Source organism: Rhineura floridana, chromosome 10, assembly GCF_030035675.1.
Source record: "Rhineura floridana isolate rRhiFlo1 chromosome 10, rRhiFlo1.hap2, whole genome shotgun sequence".
NCBI classification, from domain to species: Eukaryota; Metazoa; Chordata; class Lepidosauria; order Squamata; family Rhineuridae; genus Rhineura; species Rhineura floridana.
Window position 1 is genome coordinate 41,627,428 of NC_084489.1, and position 26,842 is coordinate 41,654,269.

Below are 26,842 nucleotides of genomic sequence, written 5' to 3' on the forward strand. Positions count from 1 at the left end.
CTTATTATATGACTATGGCTATGACAGCAAGATTATTATGGAATACTGATAATGGAAGATTGGACACTGAAATTACTGGACTTAACAGGACTATTGAAGATGGAAGATGGAATTAATATGGATAATGGAATAATGGCTATTGAAATTATTGGACCTAACAGATTTTGATGAGATGGATTAATCGATATGTTTATTTGGACTATGGTTATGACAATAAGATTATTATTATTATTAACGAGATGGATTAATCGATATGTTTATTTGGACAAAAATTGATAGATATATTTCTTAAAGAATTGAAACCTCTCTTTGACTTTTTGTGGAAAGAATAAAGTAATGTTTATGAGATTTGATGATTAATTAAGATAACTACTGGAGGAAAGCGATTTTATAATATAATTTAAGAGACAGGATTGTTATATATTGTAGACCTACAACTGATTTGATCTGCGACAAATGGGAAGTCAACATTTTATTTTTTTGTTTAATCATTTTTGTTTTGTTTTGTTTTTTGTCTTCGAATGTTTTATGATTTTGTTTTGTATGTTTTATGAAAATTTGAATAAAAATTATTGTAAAAAAAAAAAAAAAGGAACACAAGATTAATTTCTCACTAATCAGAATTCCCATCAGTTGAGAAACATTTCTGGCATCTGGCTCTAGATTTTTTGAACAGAGGTACAACAATCTAGAATGTTCTAAGAACAAGAACAAGATACGTATCATCTCTTAAGAAAGATGCCCATTGGTCCAGTCCAGCTGCTACCATCTCTGCACTGATCCACAGCAGGTGAAAGGCAATGGTATTTACTGTTAAAAGAAATAAGGGTAGATCCAACATCGTGACTGGGCATCTGCTTGTGCAACAGGGCTTCTCCTTCTTACCTTCCCCCCTAAAGCCCCTTGCATGCCCCAAACACTGCTCTGGTAAGAGTGAGGGACCTCCTGGCATGCACAGGGGCACATGGAGATCTGTGGGGGTGGGAGAAGGGAAAGCAGAGGTCATATTGCACAAGCAAATTTCTGTTGTGGAAGAGGGCTGACATCACTGGATGTCATCCTTAGAATGTAAACATCAGGTGTTTTTTCATTGCATTTACTGTTTCTCAAGATCAGAGATGGAGAACAGGATCTGTCCCACCCCAACATTCTTTCTTTTCTTCCTCTGCAGCCTCTGTGCAAAGGAAGATCCCTGCCAAAAGTGGGGTTTATAGCCACCACTGATGAGCTGAATCTGATCCAGGGGACATGCCATCCTGAGTTGTTAAATGCTCTCCACAAGCCTCAGAAGAACTATGTATAGCGCTGCTGTCAGCAGCTCTGGCTAATACTGTAACATCCCTTTCTAAACTGCTTCTTATTTCTGTATTTCCCTTTGAGGTTGGATACCAAAAATAGTTTTTAAAAAGGTAGCGTGACAGAGCCACTGTTGCCCATAATGTACATGCCTGTTTCTTCTTCTCACCTTTAACTCTCTGAACAAACAAAAATTACAAGCTTTTAATGTTTGACTACAGAAAATAGAGAACAAATAAAAGTGAATGTACCCATACCATGAGTAAGAATGGCTTCACTTCCACTTTTCTGGAAAAAAATGACAGTCAGTCTTCAGTATGAGTTTCATGAGGTTTGCTACATTGTGCTTACATTTTAATATCAGAATCAGAAAAAAGAACAAACCTTCAATGAAAACTGATAGACAGGATTAATTTTGCTCAGATCATGAATGACAAAATAAAGGAGGGATGCTCTTGCAGCTGCTGGCCTGTAATGTTCTCTGGCTTCATTAATGTTGACTTCATTTTCTTTGGCTTCTGTTACCTGTAGAGCAACACGTTTTAAAATAATTCAAGAAAAAAAATCATCATTATATCAGCAGTAACTGACAGCTCAATTCTCAAAGTGATTCACTGGCATTATTTGCAAAGGGGCCTGTTCCAGAAGAACACTTAAGCTACAATCCTATGCATAGTTTCTTTGGAATAAGCCCCACAGAGTGAGACTTACTACTGGGTAAACATGCATAGGATTGCACTGTTAATTTAGCATCTAATTTCAATTGTTAACATTTTATCACAAGTCAAAACAAAACAAAACACAAACCCCACTACACAATGGAATATATCCTAAAAACTGTGGCACATGTATTAAATCAACAGTAGTGTTTCAGCTGGAATGAACTATTCTGCAGAAGAGAGAGGACAGAGCTGCTTTGGCACAGGCCACTGTGACACAAGGAGAACGCACATTGCTTGCAGTTTGTACCAAGAAGAGGAAGCTGCAGAGGTGGATGGCTCAGGACAATTAGGCAAGAAAACCAGAACCAGCAGGACTTAGTGAAATAAGGAGCTCTGGAAAGCAGCCAAGATCTTTGTAGGAGAACTTTCTTAAACATTATTGCTTGCCTATGGATGTCAACCTAAGAAAATTAGTCTGAAGGAAAAATCCAAACTTTGGGTAACTTACTCATACCAATAAGATAACAAGGATGTTAATCATACTGTATTTTAGGGATGGAGAACTTATGGCCCTTCAGGACTCCAAATTCCATAATCCCTGACCATTGGCTATGCTGGCAGGGGCTGATGGGAACTAGATGCCAACAACATCTGAAAGGTCACAGGTTCTCCATCCTTGCTGTATTCTGTAAACAGAATTTTAACTGGTGAAACTTGGCACAGCCAGGCAGTACTATTAATTCTATCCAAAAATTCTATATTTTTTAAATATTGAGGGTTAGAAATGTTTCAACAGATTTTCATCTAGCTTCACACTGAGGGAAGAAGGGGAACTAGCTTCACTGAATGTAAACTGGAATGATATGGGCCTGATCCTAAACAGGATCTTCAAACATCTGAAGACATTATCTTCAAAATGATTAACATATGTGTTGGGCCACATATGATGAAATGGAGTTTTGGGGGCCATAATTCAACCCTTGAAATGGTTTACATGTTGGCAGGAGGTAGGCTTCTTACCTCCCCCCATTTCATTTAGCTTTTAAATACCACAGGCTCTACCAGTGGTTTCAGCAGCATGGCAGTAAGAGGAGAACTTTTAAAACAGGGGTATCGAATTTGTGGCCCTCCAGATGTTGTTGGACTACTATTCACCTCAGCCCCAGACAGGTAAGGGATGGTGGGAGTTGTAGTCCAACAATATGTGTAAGGCTACAGGTGAGCCACCCATTTTAAAAATTAAAAGGGAAAAAAAAGTAAGCTCTTCTGCAGCCACCATGACATGCCAACCTCACTCCAAATTGCTTTCCATTATTTTGGAGTTTACCTAATGCCACATGCCTAAATTGAGTGAACCCTGACCCAGGGAAAAATGAGATCTGTACCTATCTGACTATACACACCCACACACCCAAATCATTTTGACCGGAGCTGCCTTAACAGCCACCTAGATGCCTGGAGTTATACAAGTCTTTCCCCTTCTGCCTTCGCTTGTGATTTGTACATCTTCTCCACGTGATATTGTACACATTATTTTGTAATTAACAAATATCAAATGGTAAAGGTGCAAGTGCCTTGAGCTCTATCTCTGCAGCTGTTGATTTTGTTGTCTCAAGTTTCACCACAAGTTCAGTGTCTCCCAAGAAACTGCCCTCAGCAGCAGAAAGGCGAAACAGCAGATCATCCTCCAGGCGCTTCAGCTGAATCTTGAAATCATTTTGTTGCTTTGTCAGAAGAGACTGGCAAACATAATGGAAAAAGTTCGGTTTTATCAATGGCAAGAAAATAATTTAAAGAACGATTCAGTCTATGCATATCATGTGCATGTGAATGTTTCCAGCCATCTTTGGGTGAAAACTAGGCAATCACAATATGTGCATTGCCTAGTTTACACATTTGTTCATCTGAATGCATACCCAAGCAGATTCCAATTGTGTGGGACAACAAAGGTATCTGAGCTGGTCTATTTCATGAAATTTAAGCAAGGTCTACAAATTATTTTTGTCATGTAAAATCCGGGGATGGGATCCGTTGGCTGGTGCTGCTTTGAAAACATTCAGATGACCTAACAGGCAGTATTGATTCAAATTCATTCTCTCTCCTCTAGCTGCTGCTTTTACCAATCCATTTTTCCCACTCACAAAAAATATTGATATTATTATTGATATTTTCTTTTAAAATATTGATAATTTGAAAGGAAATATTAACATTTTAAAATAATATTTTCCAAGCCTAGTCCTTAACATAGTCGAGGCTTGGCTTGCTTCCTCCTGCTTGGAGCTTGGATTATTCAAATGGAGGAAGATGGCAGAGAGAAAGAGAGAGAAAAGAACAATATATTTGAGGGAATATTCACAGGATGGGGCAGGAATCCAGTCTCTGGGGAAAGCTACAAGTTCAGAACAAACAGAATTGATCCACAAAAAGGAAGAATATGTGAACCATAGAAAAATCTGGTGCTTAATCCAAATTCAGCAAAATTCACATCCATCCCCAGTAAAATATGCTTAAAACTTTTGGTTATGATGACTTACCCTGCTGACATTGATCTATAGCACTGATCTACACTCCTACTGGCAAGTGGCAGCACCAGCATGGAAACAGAGATACTCAATATGACGAGAAGACCAGTGCCATACATCACAGTGGTCACAGGATCAGTCATCAATGCCATTTTCAAGAAGCCCTCATAATAAAAATAACATATAAAGCAGCCCTTTCTTTGTTCCTTGAATTGGGGCCTTTCCCTTTTAAAAAAGTTTATGCTGGCTTTCCATAAATGCATATCAAAGTCAGTGGCAACTGCTCAAATTCTGACAATTATTTTAGGAGCAAGCCTAATTAATCTCAAAATCCCCAGAAAGGAAGCATGTTAAGTGAAGTAAACACATGAAGATGGGTAGAAGGACAAGAAGGAACAAATCTAAGTGAAAGGCAACACAGACTGCTAGTACAGACAAAGCTTTAGCCACAAGCATTCAGATCTATCTTACAAGGTGGCTTAGTAGTGCTGAGCTAAAATAGGGTGCGTTTCTTTCTTCTTCCCCCCTCCATGAAAGGCACCTCTCTGTCCAGCAACTTTTCACTCCTTTTTGTGAAGGGAGGGGCCTGTTCAGGGCAGGGGCATTGATGTTCTGGAGAAAGAGGCCATTTCATAAGCAACTGTGCCAATGCTTCCTTGCCCTGACTGACTTGCCGATCTATAGCTGTTTGGGCAGAATGTGGATGGGATGTGGATTTAGAAGTACAGCCACATGGGCATCTCCACCCATTTTGCACTGCATCTAATCAGCTACACACAGCTAGAACTGGATTTGGACAAACCCCCATAGGCATCTGGTTGACAACAGGATGATGGACTAGATGGGCCTTTGGTCCATAAGGACTCTTCTTATGTCTGCCCATATAGCACTGATAAGTATTGAAATTGCCACCACAGCAAGATGGGAATATTAGAGTTAAACGCCTGGGTGATGGAAATGCCTTCTCTGCTCAGCATACACATATTTAGACTAAAGACCCGGAGGGTTTTCCCCCCCTTAGTGGTGTCATCAAGTAGCCAACTCTGATTAACTGTGCAGTGCCATTACACCATCATACTCAAGATGTGATTCCCTGTTGGAACTATGCACTGAAGAAGCCCTTTCAAGTATTAAAAAAAATTGGTTCTGAAGTAGCATCTGCTGGGGTGAATAATGGCTGCAAACAGGCATCTTAAAACATGTGAATGATAGAAGATGGGTATTTTTGCATGCATCTCAAAACAGCAACTTTTGCATGAAAAATTGAACTTCAGAAAAATTCAGTGTAGCACTAGTTAGCGGTACAAATGAGAGACATACACACATTTTGTAGAGCCTGCTGAAACTGCAAGGAAACTGATCAATCCATATGTGAGGTTACCTTAACATTCTCTAAATCAGGTCTTTCAATATTAACAGCCTCAGCTAACAGCTGGTCCTCCAGCCCATCTTTTGTGACTGTGAAATTAATGAGAGTGGTTTGGGCTTGCAGCTCTGGTTTGTAGTGGGGATTAGCCAGCTTAGTGTGAAGCATGAGACGGAAATTCTTGTTGAATTCACATTCTCTGTCTTCAATCTTGATATACCTGAAATCAATTAAAATGAAAACTATTATAAGGCAGAATGCTGATTAATGCAGCTTACCCGCTTCTTACATTTTTTCCCACAGAAGACAGAGTTGTAAGATGGTACATTCCACTTATCTGTTCGGAGAACTACAAACTACTACTTTTATTGGAGAAGGAGGAATACCCTTTGCCATAACAATATACAACAAACATCTAAAGCACATTTTCCACCCATCACAAAGAATTCTGGGAACTGTAGTTTATTCAGTATGCTGGGAGGTGCCTTTTGAGAGAAAAAGATGGCGGCCGGGGGAAGGTACTGTTTTACGAGCTCCGTTTCCAAGTTCATAAATTTGCTTTTTAAGGGCTTCTAGCACCACGAACTTTATCAACTATAATGAATTCCAACTCCTGTCTCACTTGTGATAAATTTAAAAGCAAATTAGACTCTGGCAGAGTGCCTGTTGAAGAGTCGTGTTTTGAGTGCTCTACCTACGCACATCTGTTCTGTAATCTTCTCTGGCTGAGAAATCCCCGTCTGAGCTTTCTACAAGCAAATTCTTTTCACAAACGTAAAAGCCTCTGTGTATATTAAGTTCGATTGTTTTGCGCAGTTTTCTTCATATTACAAGGAAACAGTTAAGCGCTACTAGCTTTGAGCGGTGAGCTGTCTTTTTAAGATTAGCTGTGTTCTGGACTGTTAACCCTTGGTCAGCTAAATCTTGGGAACCGTAACCACTCCATCGATGCTTCCAAGTTTTTTGAGACTCCTTTTTTCTTTTTCTCCTACATTTGTCCAAAAGTAAAACATAATCGGATGAAACTAGAGTGCCTCACTTCAAGATAAGGACTGTTACATAAAAAGTCAAACTCCAGGATACAATTAGTGGCTCATTTTAACCTAAACATAACATCTACAATCTAGGGCTGTATAGTCAATAAACCTCTTAATATTCTACAAGATGGTGCAAACAAGGAATAAGTGCTATGATATAGTTAACAAAATGGAAGAACTTTCCGGGGGTTCTAGTAAAGAAGGACTCCAATCAAAAATTACACAATTTTTTCCAATAAAAAACCTCTCAAAGCTTAAAAATAACATCAGAGTTTCCAACAATTCTGACACACCGCAAACAAATTTGTCTTGCTCCAATTTAAGCGAGGATTTCAGAGCTGGGGATGCTGTTGACAATTGGGATGATGAACAAATTCCGGTCTTCCTCTATACCCCATCCCTACAAACAGTCCCAAACGGTGGTCAGCAACTGGAATCAGAGGCAAATCTATCGCAACTTTCGATTGATCCCAATAATCCGAGTGAATTAAAAAATCACTCCATTTCAGATAGTGAGAGCTTGCTATCCTCTCACCAAAGTAGAATAGAGAGTCTTCCATCAAGCTCAGACAACAATTTAAAATTTCCTATAGAATGCTAAGGTTCTGCTTTAAATATCTCGCAAACAGACTCACTGTCAAAATTTTTTTTAAGAGCTGCAGATTCAGCAGCAATGGAGGACCTAGGTCACAAACTACTGTTAACGGGGCAGCAGTGCCTGAAACTCAAAATGGACATTGCAACTAAAGAGATTGAGAATATTAAAAACTACATTACTGAGGTAAATACATTATTAATGCTTCTGTTGGAAGAGCAATCTTCATTAAGTTTGTTAGTAAAAAACCTTAGGCCCCCACATAAAGGGGAACAACATCAAAAGGGACCAAAAGGAAAAAATCTTAAACCGATTTGCAAAAGAAAGAAACCCAAAAATACCATTAAAGGAATTTCTAGAAGAAAGAGTAAGATGAATTTTCAGAGGCTCTTTAAAATACTAGACAAGGAGGAACAACTACAGCAGTTGCTACCAAAACAGTGTGGACCTAAAGCAAAAGTGACATCTCCTACAGACATGGAAGCTGCTCAGGATTTACAAAAAGAGGCACCTCCAGCCTGCTCTTCTGGAAATTTATCTGGAACTACCTTAAACAATCAGACCCAGAAGAATGTTCTTCGGAAGACTTTGAGTCGGAGCTCTGGGAATGTTTCTCGGTCCAATACAGAATTAGTTTCTTGGAATTTAAAATATAACTCTGATAAACTGGCACTACTGAACCTTCCTTGGTCTAGAACTAAAGTGAGCCCCGATATTTGGAAACAAAAAATCTGCAACTTTCTTCTGTCATTGGGGCTAAGGATCATCTGGCCAGATGACATTACAAACGTGAAGTTTTTATACAATTCATCTCCAAATTCATCAGTTATTCTCACTCTCAATTCTTCGGTTATGGCGGCCCGATTGTTTGCCAAAAGAGCCTTCCTAGACAATTATGGAATTTCGGTTCAGAGAGGCTTTACAAATATAGCGAAGCCTTTCCCCCTGTTTATTAGGAATGTCTCTTCAAACAACTCCTCGATTATAGAAAAGAAGAATTCTTCTCAGAGGTCAGAAAATGTCTCCTCGTGTAATAAAATCTCTACAGTAAGTAAAAAGCAATTGTCAAATATAAATCAAACTTTATCTAAAAATCCTCCTAAGTCTTCTTTGCCAAAGGAACCAAAGAAACCTGCTGCCCCTATATCGCCTTTATCGTTGAGGCAACTTGAATTTGCAAGTCCAAACTCTATAAATTCCATCGGCTCTAACTTCCTCACTATTGATGCGACTACTTTCCACTCTTCAAACTCTTCTATTGAAGCCTCAGCTCATTCCCTTGAGTCGGCAAATAGCAACTCAATTCAGGAAGAGTTTTTTGATTTTACATGTGAGGGGGAGGAAGAACTGATAAATAGTTTCCCCTCCTTCGAGGATGCTGAACAGACTGAGGTAATTAATAAGCTACAACATTTGTTAAACAAATTAAGGGCCAGAAGAACCGGTTCTAGTTATCTGGAGCCTTATGAACTGGGATCACCGCCTAAAATACAATCAATAAGTCTGAAGAACTCTGTGAGCAACATGCTTCCGAGATACTCAAATGTTTGCAGACCAAATTCATCTTGGGATACTTTAATTCAAACGGATGCCGATGAAAACTGACAATCTTCTTCTTCTCATAGTAATCTAGTATCACTTAAGCTTTTTGAGACCACACCAGAAGGCTGATCCATGTTACTCTTCTTCAGATCTGCTTATCTCTATTGTATGTGATCCATTCAGCTTTTGAGGCTGAACTTTCCTGCTGCATGGATGACCCCTGCCACCTGGTCCGAGAGTCCCAACTCTTCCTCATCTCCAGTTCTCGTCAGGTTCTGGGCTTCATTACTGTACATAACAGGGGCTCCAAGTTATCCTTTGATCAGAAATCTTCCCACTGAGGCATGCCATTATTCTTACCTCTATATAATTTTATTATTTCACTCAAAAAGATCATAGCCACAGCCACAGTGTGGTGAGTACAGGCTTTCCAGAGCAAGCACATAAATACTACTTGTCATTGGCAATTTCTAAATCTCTCAAAGTAAGCAAGATCATTATAGCCAATGAAATCCTGCCTATAGTACTATTGCTAATTTCTGAAATCAGCATTTTCCATGAACATACATGAAAGATATGGGTTCACATGCATGTATGTGCTACAGATACACTAACAGATCTGGTAAGAGACATGTCTCAAATTTCATTCTAAGTTTTTTGTGAAACTTGCCCCGTACACCGCAAATGTTTATTTGATGACTCTTATGCAGCACAACGACTCTGCCTTAAGATCTTCTAGGATAAGCATTTCTATATTTTCATTTTATGTATATATGTAAGATAATACTGTCGTTTTACTTCCCCTTTGTATTTTATGCTTATAACAAGACGGGTCAATGACCGTAAAATAAACTGATTTGATTTGATTTGATTCAGTATGCTGGGAATTGTACAGTTTCCAGGATTATTTGGGGGTGGGGGAAATGTGCTTTAAATGTATGGTGTGCACACAGCCTAGTACTGCTCACTTCTTAGATTAGTAAGAATGTTCTTGGTATGAGTGACCTGTTGCTGAGGATATTAAACAAGTATGCCAAATTAATCTGAAATGTATAAAGTGAAGGCTAGGTCCATTACCAACTATTAATGGTATAGATAATTTTACTTGCTCATCTTCTGTTTTTGTTTTCTGATTACTATAAGAAACCTGAAAAATAGTATGTTCTTGTTTCTTTATATGAACACAGAAATTCTAAAAGAGTTACCTCGTTTTCCCCAAATAATCACTATAATTTTATTATAAACCATTTGTAATGCCCCAAACAAAGAATTAAACAGGCATTCATGTTTATAAGGAGGTAATAAAAATAGGTTGAGCAATAATTTGCAGGAAGCACGTATAAATAGTTTTGGACAGATATCTATATTCCAAAATTAATTCTATGAAGTATGAGATGTATTTTCTGCACTCTTCCCCTCCTGAATTGTGCCGACTCCTATTTTGAGGTATGTATGTATGCACCCATAGTCATATATAGCAGATAACAACTATCCCAAAAGATAGATACAGACAGACAGACCTCTCTTTTTGGTATAATTATATTTAATTCAACTAAATAAAATGATATGTTTTCACTGCTATTTATATGTTAGGTACACCATACTGGATATATGCTAAACATTTGACTGAGCTGACTCCAGTTCCATGATGCAAGGGAAAATGGAAGGCCGAGCCTAGAAATTAGCAACAGAACAAAGAGGGCAATTCTGTAACTCACTGCTCTCCTTTGTTTACCAAGAATCTTGGTAAACAATCATTGCTATTGCAATGCCAAAATGGCTTGTTGTAAATGAGTTCTGGAATCTTGCACTGAGATGCTACTTTATAGGTGCTCAGTGCACAGAAGTAATAAATTATCACCAATTTCTGTGGTTATCAGCTATGAAAGGCAAGCATTGTACAATGATTCAGTGAGTTTTATCACTGCAGCTATGTTGGTTTTTTTGTTAATTGCAGATCTGGGAAAAATAAATGTTTGTCCTATTGCCCTCTTATGGGTCTACTAAGGTATTAGCCAAAAGAAGATAAAGAGACCACAGAATCAATAAGTCCAATTCAACACAACATTTATGTAGATGTTTGTTCACTGCCCTGAGAGCTATTTCGCTAAGGGCGGTAAATAAATTGAAATAATAAATAAATAAATAAATAAATAAATAGATGTTAGTATTGGAGATCAAAGTGTAACAAGCACAGGCTTTAAGTTTTAGAACTCCACAAAGGTGATTTGAGTAAATGCTTAGAGAAATGATGTGAGCTTCACTTTCATGTTACAGAGGAAAATCTGAAGTTTAAGCAGAGACCTCTTGAGCAAAGTGAGCTTAGTTCACCCTTACACACAGCAATATACTCACAGATTTCTACTGTGACCTTGCACATAAATGATCTCTTGCAGGAAGGGGAAATGCAAAAGTAAAATAAATGAACTGATTTACCTTGCTTTTTACTTTTTAGCATCCTTTCAATGAAAACGAGAACAGAAAGCATAGACAATAAATAGCATTAGAATGTTAGGAAGTGTTATGTCTTAAGAATAAGTTGTTGTTGTTGATGATGATAATGGGAAAATCCATCCCTTCCTCTTTGTCCCCTCAGATAAATCTCTGGTCAATACATCAGTCACCTCCAGGTTGACTACTACATGTAGCAAACTTGTTCTATGAATGTGGATCTTTATATAGCCAAACTGGCACCATTTATGCAATAGAGGGAGGTACCAGTAAGCTTGGGGTAGGGATGTCAGAGAATTCAAATGGAAATGGAAACAGAAGCAGAAATTGCTAACGTTTGCTTTTTTGTTTCATGTCCGGAACAGAAATTAATCCAGCAAATACGATCAGTATTCACTGTTGCTTTCAGTCTGCAAACAATATGTATTTAAGTTTTTTCCATTGAAATGAATGGGGTGGAATAATAAAATGACAACATAATTTACGTAATTTACATAAGTAATTAAGTAAATTACATAACTTTAGTAATATCATCAGAGCAGATTGTGGAATGAATAACATCATTTCTTGGCAGAAGATGAAATGCACTGGAATGGAAAATGATGCCTTCTTAACATCCCTAGCTCAAGGGAACCCTCAAGTCAGCAGAAGTACAAAAACCTTAAGGAAAAAACTAAAGTGGGGCTTAGGATAATGAAAACATCTCAAAATAAGAATGGTCAGTGGGCATAGAATGCTGACTGAGGGTAGAAATGCACTCACAGTTCTGCTGGTTCCAGTGTGTCTCTATCTCTCTCTTCTGAAAATGGGGGCACCTAACACTAGTCAAACCCTGCCCCTTTTTACTGTAAAACCTGGTGGGAGCTGCTTGAGTGCATGTTTTTTTTTTAAATTCAGCTTTAAGAGATTTCACAACTGACTGGCACATGAACTCGTTTTCCCTCCAGGTGTGGCTAATGGAAACACTTTGATCTGGCAACTATTGTGTTTACAGCCTGACTGGGGAGGGGAGAATGGAAAGATGTATCCTGGGAAAGGGTATGTCTGGTTGGCTGCCTGAACAGGAGCACCCCCCCACTACAACATTTGTTGTAGGGCTGCTTCCAAATGGGAGTGATATCTCACACATGGGTTGTGTCGGAAAGCAGAGCTGGGGTCCCAATCCCGTGGAGCTGGATCCCGGAGAGTTGGGAGAAGAGTATTCGGATGGATGGCAGAGGGAAGGGGGAGGAACTTCCCCCCTTTGGAGCGAAGACGAAACAGAGGAACTGCCAGTGATAAGGTCGCTTAGCAACGGGGAGCCTGAGCCCTCCCTGGACATTCTCACGCCTCCCCCTCTTTCAGGCTCAGAGCAAGAGGGGAAAGAGGGAGGGCTGCTCACAGCCGAAAAGCGGGGAGGCAGTTTACCATCAGCCCCTCCCCTATCCCCCATCCTGGAATCGGAAACTTCAGAAGAGGAGGGGGTGATGCTTCCCCCCTCACCGCACACACGCAGACAGCTGAAAAGACAGGAGAGAAGGGGGGGAAGGCGGGCAGTACCTGAGGGGCAGTTAAGGAGGAGCGAAAGATTGCGCGCCCGTTTGGCCCCTTCTTAAAGAACAGGCGGGAAGAAGTCCCTTGCTCTGTCAACTTTCTCCCAATGCCGCAGGACCTGTATCCCTGTATTGCTTCATGAGAAAACGCAGTCTTTGTTTGGACATTACCCTAATAAAACACGAATTAACTACAGCCGTTGGTCTGGTTCCTGAGTCACATCCTGGGCCTGACAGGTTGTTGAGATCAGATTTTTCTGTGTGCACAACTGGTATGCAAGGGTCCACACATGAGCAATTTAACTCATCTGCTTTTCATAGCTATACCACTGTATAATTGGGACCATTCATATCATTTGGGCCACTGAAAACAAAATAGCTAGGTTGTGCTCAAGTGAGTAGCAAATGGAAGTAGGGACGTGGTGACAGAGACTACCCACTGAAATATCACCACACACTTGACAAATCATCCACCAAAAATAAAATAATATAAAATAAAATAATGCACTAACAAGCTTCCACACCAGCAGGGAATTCAGACGTACATTGGGATATTTTTACTTAACAGATTTTTTGCAGTAACAGGAAATCCAGATTAAATGTAAAAAACCCAGAAAGTACAGGCTAACATTTTGATGATTGAGACATCATGTGGACAGTGTGAAAAACTTGTGTTTGAGCAGCACCAATTTCAAATTAAAACCCTGCCTGAAACAGACACACTGCAGGTCGTACTTGTAATAATTTAATAATTATTCTCTTGTCACACAGCTCCCATCTTCCCACCTGTATTCCATAATTCTGTTGACAAAATCATTCACCTCTCAAGTTGCTCCTACCATGTGATGCCTATACTCCAATCCCTACACTGGTTCTTATCTGCTACACAATCCAGCATCTTGTTCTCACCTTCAAAGTCTTCCATGATTTTCCCTGCATTATCTCTCTGCTTCATATTTTGACACTTCACTGCATAACCTTGCTGTTTTAGCTCTGCCACTCTCAGTTGCCTGAAGGTCTTCTGCCTGCTTAAAACAATTCTACCAATTCCTATTGCTGCTTGTTATCCCTTGAACTCCCCTCTAGAAAATTGATTGTGTTTCTGGTGCATAAATGAGTTGATCAGGTTGGTAATTTAGGAAAAGTATTTGCAAGATTGGGATCCGAATTCCTGACAACATGTTCACTCAGAGGTAAGTCTCACTCAGTTCAGGATTGCAGTCTGAATTTTCTTTACTGTTTTTAGAATATATATTAGAACAACCACTTTCTGCTAAGGAAATCTGGCTCCCAATGGTTAAAAACATTTTTTAAAAGCCCACAAACAGAATCAGCATACTTCCATTTGCTGCATTTCACAACAGCTTAGGTGAACTGTTACGGTAAAGAAAGATGTGAGACAGATTTCTGGGAAAGAAGGCAAATGTGAACAATATCGTCATGCTTTAAGGGGGAAAGCATTTTTCAAAGACCATCTAAAAAGGCACGTTTCAAAACCTGCTGTTTGAAATGAAAAGCTTCCACATCCAACTGGTGAACTCTAGCAGCTAATGCAGCGAGTGAATTTGAACATACCAGGTGCAGAGAGGAGCTGTTACTTAGCAATCACTGCAGGCAAACTGTTTAAGTTGGTCAAACTAGTGGAGAGGAGAACAAATTCTGACTGAAAGTTGCACAGCTGGCCTGAACTTCAAGGCAAAGGAAAGCCTTTTCTGTATAGCAGAAAAGTGTGAGTTAATTACCTTGCTGCTGCATGAGACACACAGAGCTGTCTAATCTCAGACATATGGAAACTCTGTTTAATGTTATCTGTTAAATATTGTCAAACAAACACTTTGAGGTATGCATATAATGCTGAACTATGGATTCATGTTACAAGGATCAGCTGCAGTGAGCCTTAGGCTTGCATGTTCTTCCTTCCTTGCTGGTGTAGCCTAGGCTCATTTTTGTAACACTAAACTATGGTTTACCATTATGTTCAGACCAACACACAGTCTGAATGAAAAAGCCATCAATAGCATATGTCTTGACATTAATGTCTATTAATGTTTCATAAGGCCTGATTTAGCAATCTGCACACAGATCTGTTTTGCAGGCTCATTTTGATAATAGCATGGTTTCTTTTATCTATGCTATCTGCAGGAACTTGGCTCTGGCACTTATGCACACATCTGGCTGCTGCATGTGAGAATCCTTAGCTGGAATATATAAGTATCCAGTATAAGTATTGATATATATAACAAATATAGTTGGTTTACAATTCACAAAACTGGATTGGGAACTACAGTGTTACATACAGTACCCAGCAAATATCAGATGCATGGAGTGCCCTCTTGTGAGCCCTGGTAGGCTTACCTAGTGGTAGTGAAAAAGGGGAGGCTTGGCTCAGAGCTCAGTGGTGGGTTCTGCCAGGGGGATAATGATGATGATGATATAGTGACTGTATAACCCCTTTCCACTATCTGGTTCCACTGTGGGTGGCTGTGATCCATGCACAATGCTTCTGTGTCACATCTTTATGCACACATCTCCCTACTTCAGTGCTTAGGGCTACTACCAGTTTACAAAGCATTTTTATTTAGTGCCAATGGCAAGCTAGGCACTCACTAAAATACCAGATTACAGGGTTGTACCATCTTTAACGTAGCAAGTTTTAAGCTCAAGAAGAATCTCAATAAAAGAGAGCAAGGATATAATTTTATGAAGCTGCTTCATAGAACTGCAGGTTTGCTAATATGCACAGCTAGTAAATTCGCTTTAGAAGGAGCACAAGCTGATAAATCTTCCTAGCAATACTTTCTGTCAATTGATATTGTAAGATATATTTCACTTAAAATTAGGATTGTCTAAAGTTCAGTAGATCTAATTATTTGTAATTGCCCAGTTCTTGTCAGTATGTGGTCATTTTATGACTGCGGTAGCTACTGTGTGGGTCAGGTTCAACTGTATATCTTTTCAAACACAGAATTAATGTACTATTGATAAAACCATTACTAGAACCAAATTAAAGTCTGAGCTGATGTATTGGTCCACAGGGTGCTGTCAGACATGAAAGGAGTAATTAGTATTCATTACTTCATACTCTACAACATTCCAATTATTAATGAACTTCAACTGTTGGTCTGTACCATATCTATCATCAGCATCTTTCCAATCTCTCTTTGTTAGAAAGAGTGTGGGGACAAACACTGACACAATTCCTAAAATTAAGAAAGCAAAAAATGCTGAAAACTTTGCTAAACCTGGCTGCATACACTGGTGCTCAAAACCTGTACAACACCTGATCAACTCTTTAATGGATTATGTTTTTAAAAAAGCAAATGGAAGAATGTTGTCATATGCGCAGAACAATTAAACCAATCACTTATTCAATTCCACAGGGAGAGCTGTGTTAGCCTCTTGCAACAAGAGCAACAAAGAGACTTATGGCACCTCAAAAGATGATCCTATTCATTGTGGCATTTGCTTTTGTTGACTAGAGCTCACTTCACCAGATTCATGATGTGTATTCTCATTTGGAAGATTTCGCTCATTTGATTCTTGATTCTTCTATAAATGCAGCCAAAGCCTCACCACTCACCTACCTGCACAAAAGGGAGGCACCAGAAGACATGAGGTAACCCCAAGGTTTGCAGAAATGCAAAAAGTATTTGAAATCAAACCGAGAAAGCCAAGATATGAATGTAGCTGGGACTGGGCACAAGTGTGTCCAACTGTTTCAACAACAACAAAACCAAAATGAAAAAAAAAATCATCCCAATAACAATCCAGTGAAGATGTAGCTAGAAATTTGAAGGGAAGCATATCACACTACAACATATTGTGTTGCAGAGGCTGTGTGTGCACACACATATGAAAGATGGGATCCTTTGGCTGGTGCCGGTTTGAAAGCATTCTGTTCACCTAATAGGCTGGTATCAGTTCAAGTTCATTCTTTGTCTGCAAGCTGCTGCTTCTACCAATCCATTTTTATTGATAGTAATATTGATATTTTAAAGGAAATATTGATATTTTTAAAGGAAATGTCAATAAATTAAAGAAAATATCAATAAAATATCAATATTAATAGTTTAGATGCGGATATATTTTTTTTAAGATCCATTTGCAAAAACAACAGTGGAAAATCACTACATAAAAATCTGATCCTCAATGACAGCAAATAAGTGAACTAAAGGAAAATTCTGTATCAAAATTGAATTGGGCAGAATTCTATTATATCCCTGGTGTGCACAAGTGTGTGTGTGTGCACACGAGCAAGCATGCACGCACACACACACACCCCTATATAGGAAGACATTGATCAAGATGGCCATAAAAAGAAAGAAGCACTGTCCATTACTTTTCTATGCAAAGCTCAAATGTATACTAATGTATACAAGTACAGTGACAATTTACAACAGCATTCATTGGTGCTAACTTATGGCTAATTACTGCTACTGTATACAGTACCTTATCTTATCTATGAGCTTTACATAGAAATGTCACAGACTGTACTTGCACTTTATGGCCCTTCAGACTTATAGTTCCCTCCCCCCTTGTAGGCGTCTTAATCTATTAATTACAAATTAACAATGCATTTTAATCCATTTGATGAAATAGCTGTAGCTGTAGTTCAGGAAAAACCAAATAATACATACTAGTTTGTATAGTAACACAGACTTACTCATTCCCCCTCCTCTCTATATATAGGTGAGGGGCTATGCCCCTCCTCGCTCCGCTTGCCAGCTCCCCTCACCATCCCCACCCCTGCCACCCATTCCCCTTGCCAACCCACTTGCCTCACCTGTTCCTCTACTGCCAGCACCCTCAACCAACCCCCCTCAGTCCTCTCACCACCACTACCCCAGGCACCCACACTCCCCTCTCCCACGTGCTTGCCTTGCACCCCGCCAGTCCCCTCACCACTGTCACCTGCCAGGCACCCACACTCCCCTCCTCAACTCTTGCCTCACCTGTTTTGCCACTGCTACCCCAGACAAAGTCTGCAGATACAGCTTCCTGCCTCCTACTTTCCCATGAACCTGCCCAGGCTGCATCTGCCTCCTCCGCCAACCCCACCACTCCCCTCACCACCACCACACACCCCAGGCACCCAAATCCCACATCCAACCCACTTGCCTCATCCAGTCAGCCATAGGGTTGCCAGGTCCATGGCCTGAGCCTGAGCCTGTATCTTTAGGAGAAGAGAAGGTCAGCCAAGTGCAGGTGTTCTTGCAACTCTGTAATGGGAAAAACCACAAGGTGGAATTCTCCCTTCCCCCTGCACACCTTTTAAAGATACAAAGGACCTCGGACTTCCGGGAAGGGTGACTTAGCCTGTGCCTGCTTTTGAGACGGGCTCCTGCCTCAAAAGAAGCTTATTCAGATATATCAGTCAGTTTTTTCTTTTTTTTTGACTGATTAAACTTCTCCCGGGTAGGGAGAAACGAAGAGATTAACCTCAAAGCCTATTTTTGTTGGGACGACCAGATCTCATTAATTTATGGGACGAGGTCCAGCCGACGAAGGTGGGACGGATTTTCAACAGCAAGCTCTATCTGTTAAAGCGAACGTTCATCTTATCTTCTAAGAGAGAACGCACTAACAGGCAAGCACCCTTCTTTCTATATTTTTCTTTTACTTGACTTAAATTGTTGCTGTTTAAAAGAGATTTGCCAGATTGATCAGTTTTTGACATCTCACTGGGGAGCCATAACTTCTCTCTGCTACGCACTAATTAATAGCTTATCTCTGTTTTTGTTGCAAAAAGCTGTCCTGGATTTGCATTCTTTTTTTTTTTTTTTCAATAATTTTTATTCAGATTTTCATAAAACATACAAGACAAAATCATAAAACATTCAAAGACAAAAAACAAAATCAAAAATAGTTAAACAAAAAGAAAAAAAAAAAAAAAAAAAACAAAAATAAAAAATAAAGAGTAAAATATTGACTTCCCATTTGTCAAAGATCAAATCAGTTATAAGTCTATAATATATAACAATCCTGTCTCTTAAGTCATATTATAAAATCACTTTCCTCCAGTAGTTATCTTACTTAATCATCAAATCTCATAAACATTACTTTATTCTTTCCACAAAAAGTCAAAGAGAGGTTTCAATTCTTTAAGAAATATATCTATCAATTTTTTTTTCCAGATAAGCATATCGATTAATCCATCTCATTACTAATTATGATAATCTTATTGTCATAACCATAGTCAAAATAAACATTTCGATTAATCCATCACATCAGAATCTGTTAGGTTCAATAATTTCAGTAGCCATTGTTCTATTATCTCTATTAGTTCCATTTTCCATCTTCCATCTTCAGTAGTCTTGTTAAGTCCAGTAATTTCAATATCCAATCTTCCATTATCAGTATTCCATAATAATCTTGCTGTCAAAGCCATAGTCATATAGTAAGAGTCTGATGGGGATTACCTCTATCCCAAATATTTTCTTGCCATCCATTCTAAATAAGTTGCTGAAATACTGCTGTAAAATCATATCTCTGTTCTTTTTTTCAAAATACACTGGGTCATCTCTTAAAAGTTTTTCCATTGTCACATGGCTGCAGTTAATTCCATAGATTTTCTCTATATTGGGCTCCATCACATCATTCCAGTCCAGAAGATTATCCATGCCATTGATAACTTTATCTCTAGAATCTTCATTCATTTCTTCAGAGATAACATTGAGTTCCAAACAATAGATTTTATTTCTAAAGTCCATAGACTCCAAATCTTGTTCCTGTTCCACGTTGGTTCCAATCTCCGGGATCTCCTCTCTCACAGGGACCCCTATTCCAGTCTCCAGGGTCACCTCTCTCACAGGGACCCCTGTTCCAATCTCCGGGGTCTCCTCTCTCACAGGGACCCCTTCCAGGGTCACCTCTCTCACAGGGACCCTTATATCTTTAATCTCCTGCTTCATTTTACTCAATTCAATTTTCATTATCTCAATCTCATCCATTATTTTCTGAAACATAGTTATTTCCAGATTTTCAGCCACTTTCTTAATTGCCATTTTAAAAGAAAAATATAGAAAAACCACTTCTTATTTCAGCAACAATTGGGTTAATACTCCAAACTTGGTGACATCACAGTATAAACAGAGCAGACAGCCTTATCTCTCCAATAGTTAAGTAAACAAAATGCAGTTCCCAGGATCGAAACAATTAATGGCAATCGTCAAGAAACAGATTCGTCAAAATAAAATAGACCAAAAAGAGAGTAGTCTCAAAACAGTATAATATTTTTCAAAATAAAAATCTGGAATAGAAATCCCTCTTCTGTGTATATCTTTAGAATGCAAATCCAGGACAGCTTTTTGCAACAAAAACAGAGATAAGCTATTAATTAGTGCGTAGCAGAGAGAAGTTACGGCTCCCCAGTGAGATGTCAAAAACCGATCAATCTGGCAAATCTCTTTTAAACAGCAACAATTTAAGTCAAGTAAAAGAAAAATATAGAAAGAAGGGTGCTTGCCTGTTAGTGCGTTCTCTCTTAGAAGATAAGATGAACGTTCGCTTTTCCAGATAGAGCTTGCTGTTGAAAATCCGTCCCACCTTCGTCGGCTGGACCTCGTCCCATAAATTAATGAGATCTGGTCGTCCCAACAAAAATAGGCTTTGAGGTTAATCTCTTCGTTTCTCCCTACCCGGGAGAAGTTTAATCAGTCAAAAAAAAAGAAAAAACTGACTGATATATCTGAATAAGCTTCTTTTGAGGCAGGAGCCCGTCTCAAAAGCAGGCACAGGCTAAGTCACCCTTCCCGGAAGTCCCTGGATTTGCATTCTAAAGATATACACAGAAGAGGGATTTCTATTCCAGATTTTTATTTTGAAAAATATTATACTGTTTTGAGACTACTCTCTTTTTGGTCTATTTTATTTTGACGAATCTGTTTCTTGACGATTGCCATTAATTGTTTCGATCCTGGGAACTGCATTTTGTTTACTTAACTATTGGAGAGATAAGGCTGTCTGCTCTGTTTATACTGTGATGTCACCAAGTTTGGAGAATTAACCCAATTGTTGCTGAAATAAGAAGTGGTTTTCCTATATTTTTCTTTTAAAATGGCAATTAAGAAAGTGGCTGAAAATCTGGAAATAACTATGTTTCAGAAAATAATGGATGAGATTGAGATAATGAAAATTGAATTGAGTAAAATGAAGCAGGAGATTAAAGATATAAGGGTCCCTGTGAGAGAGGTGACCCTGGAAGGGGTCCCTGTGAGAGAGGAGACCCCGGAGATTGGAACAGGGGTCCCTGTGAGAGAGGAGACCCTAGAGACTGGAATAGGGGTCCCTGTGAGAGAGGAGATCCCGGAGATTGGAACCAACGTGGAACAGGAACAAGATTTGGAGTCTATGGACTTTAGAAATAAAATCTATTGTTTGGAACTCAATGTTATCTCTGAAGAAATGAATGAAGATTCTAGAGATAAAGTTATCAATGGCATGGATAATCTTCTGGACTGGAATGATGTGATGGAGCCCAATATAGAGAAAATCTATGGAATTAACTGCAGCCATGTGACAATGGAAAAACTTTTAAGAGATGACCCAGTGTATTTTGAAAAAAAGAACAGAGATATGATTTTACAGCAGTATTTCAGCAACCTATTCAGAATGGATGGCAAGAAAATATTTGGGATAGAGGTAATTCCCATCAGACTCTTACTATATGACTATGGCTTTGACAGCAAGATTATTATGGAATACTGATAATGGAAGATTGGATATTGAAATTACTGGACTTAACAAGACTACTGAAGATGGAAGATGGAAAATGGAACTAATAGAGATAATAGAACAATGGCTACTGAAATTATTGAACCTAACAGATTCTGATGTGATGGATTAATTGAAATGTTTATTTTGACTATGGTTATGACAATAAGATTATCATAATTAGTAATGAGATGGATTAATCGATATGCTTATCTGGAAAAAAAAATTGATAGATATATTTCTTAAAGAATTGAAACCTCTCTTTGACTTTTTGTGGAAAGAATAAAGTAATGTTTATGAGATTTGATGATTAAGTAAGATAACTACTGGAGGAAAGTGATTTTATAATATGACTTAAGAGACAGGATTGTTATATATTATAGACTTATAACTGATTTGATCTTTGACAAATGGGAAGTCAATATTTTACTCTTTATTTTTTATTTTTGTTTTTTTTTTTTTTCTTTTTTTCTTTTTGTTTAACTATTTTTGATTTTGTTTTTTGTCTTTGAATGTTTTATGATTTTGTCTTGTATGTTTTATGAAAATCTGAATAAAAATTATTGAAAAAAAAAAAATAAAGATACAAAGGACCTCTTGTAGGCCGGGCCTGGCAACCAAGTGGTCTTCTGTATCTTTAAAACTTGTGTAAGGGAAAGGGAGAATTCCACCTTGTGGTTTTTCCCATTACAGAGTTGCAAGAACACCTGCACTTAGCTGACTTTTTCTTCTCCTAAAGATACAGGATCAGTCTCAGGCCAAGAACTTGGCAACCCTAGTCAGCCATGATTTTGTTTTGCCACCCTGCCACTGCGCCCTGTGTCCAATGTCATACTAAGTGATGTCAGCACAGAGTTATGCTGTAATGTCTTACATTTTTATATAGAGATACATACAGGTTGTATATGTAGCTCTACCACAGGTGTGGGGAACGTTTGGCACTCCATATGTTGCTGAACTACCAACCCCACCATCCCTGGCCATTGGTCATGCTTGCTAGGGCTGATGGGAGGAGAAGGAAGGATGGAATATTAACAAATAAATAAATACAAGTTCTGCAACATCTGGAGGGCTATAGGTTCCCCACTTCTGCTCTACCATATTGGGACTTGAAGCATGTGTCAATAATTTAACTTCTAATTTCCTGGTGACATAGTTGCCTTTCTTTAAGACAGCTTTTCTCCACTGAACAGGAAAAATAGTTAAATGAGCATGACTAGAAACAACAGAGTCATACCACTGGCTCATCTCAATCAATATTATCCACACTGACTGGCAGCGCCTCTCCAGGGTTTCAGACAGGGTTTTTTCCTAGTCCTACTTGGAGATGTCAGGGACTTAACTTGAGACAGAAGACAAGTTCATTCCACAGCATCTCCAGGTACAGCTAGGAGAGACCCATGCCTGAAACTCTGGGAAGCCACTGGTAGTCAGTCAGTATAGATAGTACTGAGCTAGATGCGACAATGAGAAGGCAGCTAGGAACAATATGCATATCCATAGACTATTGTTCCTAGCAGGGTTCTGATGTGTGTATTAATATTAGATTCGCAAATAGCCACATCAAAATTTCCAGTATCAATGATGTATCTGTTGTGCTATCAGTTTTCTAAAGCAATAATATATAAAAGAGACAGAGTCATTATTTACCTCCTCCAGAATATACTTACTTCCCTTTTTTAACTGTGTTTCTTCCAAGCAGGGGATCAAGTACAGGGTCTACTGTTTCATCCAAGTTTTCAATCAAGACAACATCTCCACAAGCCAAAGCTCTTTCAATAGTTTTCAAGAACCTTAACATATCACAAAATAGGAATCAGAAAAAGACCCTAGGGATTGAATAATAGATGACTATAGAAACACTGGGAAGAAATCTAGTGGGAATCTAGAATGGGAAAGCAGGGCAGTTGAAAGGCTCATATAAATGAGCATAGGCTACATAACAATAGTTCTTTCTGTATTTCTTTCTATCAAGTACTAGTTGTTATGCATCTCCAGTCCTCCTTCCCAGAAGGTATTTTGAGAGAGCATCAAGAAAAAAAGCAATGATCAACTCCCTTGCCACACAATATAAGAAGAGTGTTCTACTCTGTATGTATCAATACAAGGAATCAATGGGCAACTTTTTAAGTTCCCCAAAACTTCCCAGGAACTTACCCTATAAAAACTTTATAGTGGGCTAGTAATGGTCCTGCTCCTTTGCTTTATTTTTGACCTTTCTCCCTCCCCGGCTTAATGCAAAACTGAAAGCAGCCAGGCCACCTGTCTTTGTTTTGCCCTAGATACACTTGAGAAAGCTTGAACAATTGTATGCTTGATGCAGGGAGGGTCCCACTGGCAAAATTAGAGACCTCCTGCTCCGTAGCACTGGAAAACAGCGACCAGAGAGCATTCTCTGAAGCCTGTCTTCAAGTTTAACAGCTAGGTACATTAAACCACCTGATGTACATGAAAAAGAATTAGGAGTCCCTACAGTGGCAGATTTGATAAGCATAGAATTAAACAGAAATGAGAAGAGATATATTCTGAAAGAGCAATGTCAGTTTTAGATTATATAGGTTAAAAACCACTTTGGATGGAGAAGAAATGTATCATGTTGTGATTTATGCATAGGCATATTTTTTCAACACACACGCACCCCTTCTGTCCTAGATGTATGACTTTAAGGTCAGCTCCATATTTATTCTTTAACCATTTTATTCCTTGAAGTTGGGGATCTATGAGAAGTGGCCAGCGCTCACAGTTTGTTAGAATAGCAGCATTTTCAGTTGACATTCTGTCACTGGGCAGCCCTTCATTATTCCATGCTGCAATCATTGCATCATCAGTCAACATGCCAACCAGGTCTAAGTCTTCACTGACTGGAATGGGAACCTTTGAAATAAAGAGAAATATAACTTTATTATGAAGTTAACAACAGACCTAACAAGACAATATTGTGAATTTGTTCATTCTTTATCCACTAACTGCTCCTTTTACAAATCTATTTTCCCCTCCCCAAAACACTGATATCAATATCAATTTTGAAAGGAAATATTGATAAATGAAAGGAAATATCAATAAAATTATCATTCTTAATATCAATATTTTACAGGCAGATTTTTTTTAAAAAAAATCTGTTTTCAAAAATAGCAATAGAAAATCGCTACATAAAAATCCCATTCTCAATGATAGAGAATAAGTAAATCAATGGAAAATTTGGTACCAAATCGCAATTGAGCAGAACTCTAGCACATCCCTAGCTGGTAATGCTACATTCAGTTGCATAAACAAACTGCATTTAGCAGGTAAACCATGGCTGATCAGCCTTAGCAATTTTTTCTGAGCAGAACTGTATTTTCACAAAAATCTCATGCTGAAAGAGAATCCAAAAGAAAACACACCAAAAACAGGAAGCATCCAAAAATGGTGTGCAAAAAAGAAAAAACAGTATCTCAAAGATGCCAGAAAAAAGGATGGGTTCTTTATTTCTACAATATGGCCAATACGTTTCAGCCAAAATGGCCTTTATCAGGGGCTTATTTTCTTGTTTCTTAACAAGAAAATCCAGACATGTAATGCTCCAAACCAAGGCACTGTTCTGCATTAAAAAGACTTACTTCTTGAGATTTCAGAAATGGAAGCCACATACGTTCTATCAACTCTTGGCGATATAGTCTGGTAAAGGATCCAATGTAAGAAACAAAGGCTGATGTTAACAAAACATCACCACACACTGTTATTTCTTGTGCTTCAAATGTTTTAATAGATTGTGTCCAGCGAATATTTTCAGACTGAAAGACAAAAATTATAATATCGTATGGAGATAACTATATACCAGTGTATTTTTGCCTCAAATTTGAGTTTTTGCCAAAGTCCAAAATGTGAAGGTCAACACACTTAAATAGATTTAGGCAGCTTGAGTGCATTTCAGACAATCAAGTTGACAGCCTGGACACCAGAAATATATCCAGAAAGGGCCAACCTGTCTTGGCCTTCCAAGATTCCTCTAGTCTCATTAAGCATAGAACAGCAACTAACGTTTTCCCTCCTCATCTACACATGCATCCCTATATGACTGGTAGAGGAGGGAAGGAGAGAATCTAACACCACAACATTCATGAATAATAATGCTACAATATAATGCTATTGGTTCTCAGACACCCCAAGGTTTGGCCCAGTCCACTGTGGAACTAGTTTGGGCTTCTTAGAAGTGTACAGGAGCTATAATCAGTGTGTGACAAGGGCTAAAGACCCAGATCCTAATGCAGTCTTCAGGATGGAATGGAGCCCTCACCACATCTTGCTTCTCATCAGAGGATCCTCCATCATTGTTTTGCTACTTACTGAAGAGGATGGTGCAGAGGACCCAAAACCTAAAACCTTTAGATTTCATTAAGACTCTGGAGGCTCCCACTCATATCTTGCATGTCCCTGGCTACTGAGTGTGATCAGAGTGGCAGCTGCATGATGACCAGCTGCCCAGGACACACCATGCATGTATGGACATTTCCAGGAACAAAGACTCTGCTACAGCCTGCTGCCTGGAGGAATCCTAAGGGAGTCCACCCTGTCATCCCACACTGACTTCGGTAAGTCATGTAAAGAGGAGAAAAGCAAGGACAGCCCCATTTGCATCCTGAAGACCACAGCAGGGTCTCAGCCTCAATCCTAGCAATGGTATAGATAGATAATTTTAGACCCTGGACTTAATGGTCCCCCTGTAGATGGCTATATATATTGCTTGAGTTGTAAAGCACATAAATGACATTTTTCTTCTCTCCCCTTCACCATTCCATGCTTTACAATTGCTGTACAACTTTCCTGATAATGTTATAAAAATGGCCAAACCTGTTTAAAAAACAAAACAAAAAACACCTCTCTGAGCACGTGCAGTTTCACATTTTAAACTCACTTAAACCATAGCATCATCATGGCTACAGGAATAAAATGAAGTTTGCTTCTTCTGCCCTGATGCTAAGCATATTTCTTTATGGAAACATGAACCATTTTGCTGTGGAAAAGGATAAAAATTTTTTTAAAGACAGTAAAAATAATAAAATAACCACCTGTAACCCTGTATATGCCTGGCCAGCTACCCCTACCATATGTTTTAAAAATAAGTAGCGACCAGCATCAGCCTTGATG

General features: G+C 38.8%; 1 protein-coding gene across 3 annotated transcripts in view; it reads right to left on the reverse strand.

The window, feature by feature from the left end:
- DNAH11 (dynein axonemal heavy chain 11) overlaps positions 1 to 26,842 on the reverse strand; it is a 321,971-nt gene that overhangs the window by 34,423 nt on the left and 260,706 nt on the right. For 2 of the 3 annotated variants that reach the window (XM_061586939.1, XM_061586942.1), the window contains 6 exons: positions 25,315 to 25,488; positions 24,354 to 24,589; positions 23,386 to 23,508; positions 5,862 to 6,066; positions 3,533 to 3,697; positions 1,681 to 1,821 (listed from right to left, as the gene is read on the reverse strand). In XM_061586939.1, the coding sequence (XP_061442923.1) occupies positions 1,681 to 1,821; positions 3,533 to 3,697; positions 5,862 to 6,066; positions 23,386 to 23,508; positions 24,354 to 24,589; positions 25,315 to 25,488 (1,044 nt within the window). Of the gene's footprint in view, positions 1 to 1,680; positions 1,822 to 3,532; positions 3,698 to 5,861; positions 6,067 to 14,745; positions 14,772 to 23,385; positions 23,509 to 24,353; positions 24,590 to 25,314; positions 25,489 to 26,842 lie in introns of those variants that run through there. The other variant, XM_061586940.1, reaches the window with a different exon arrangement.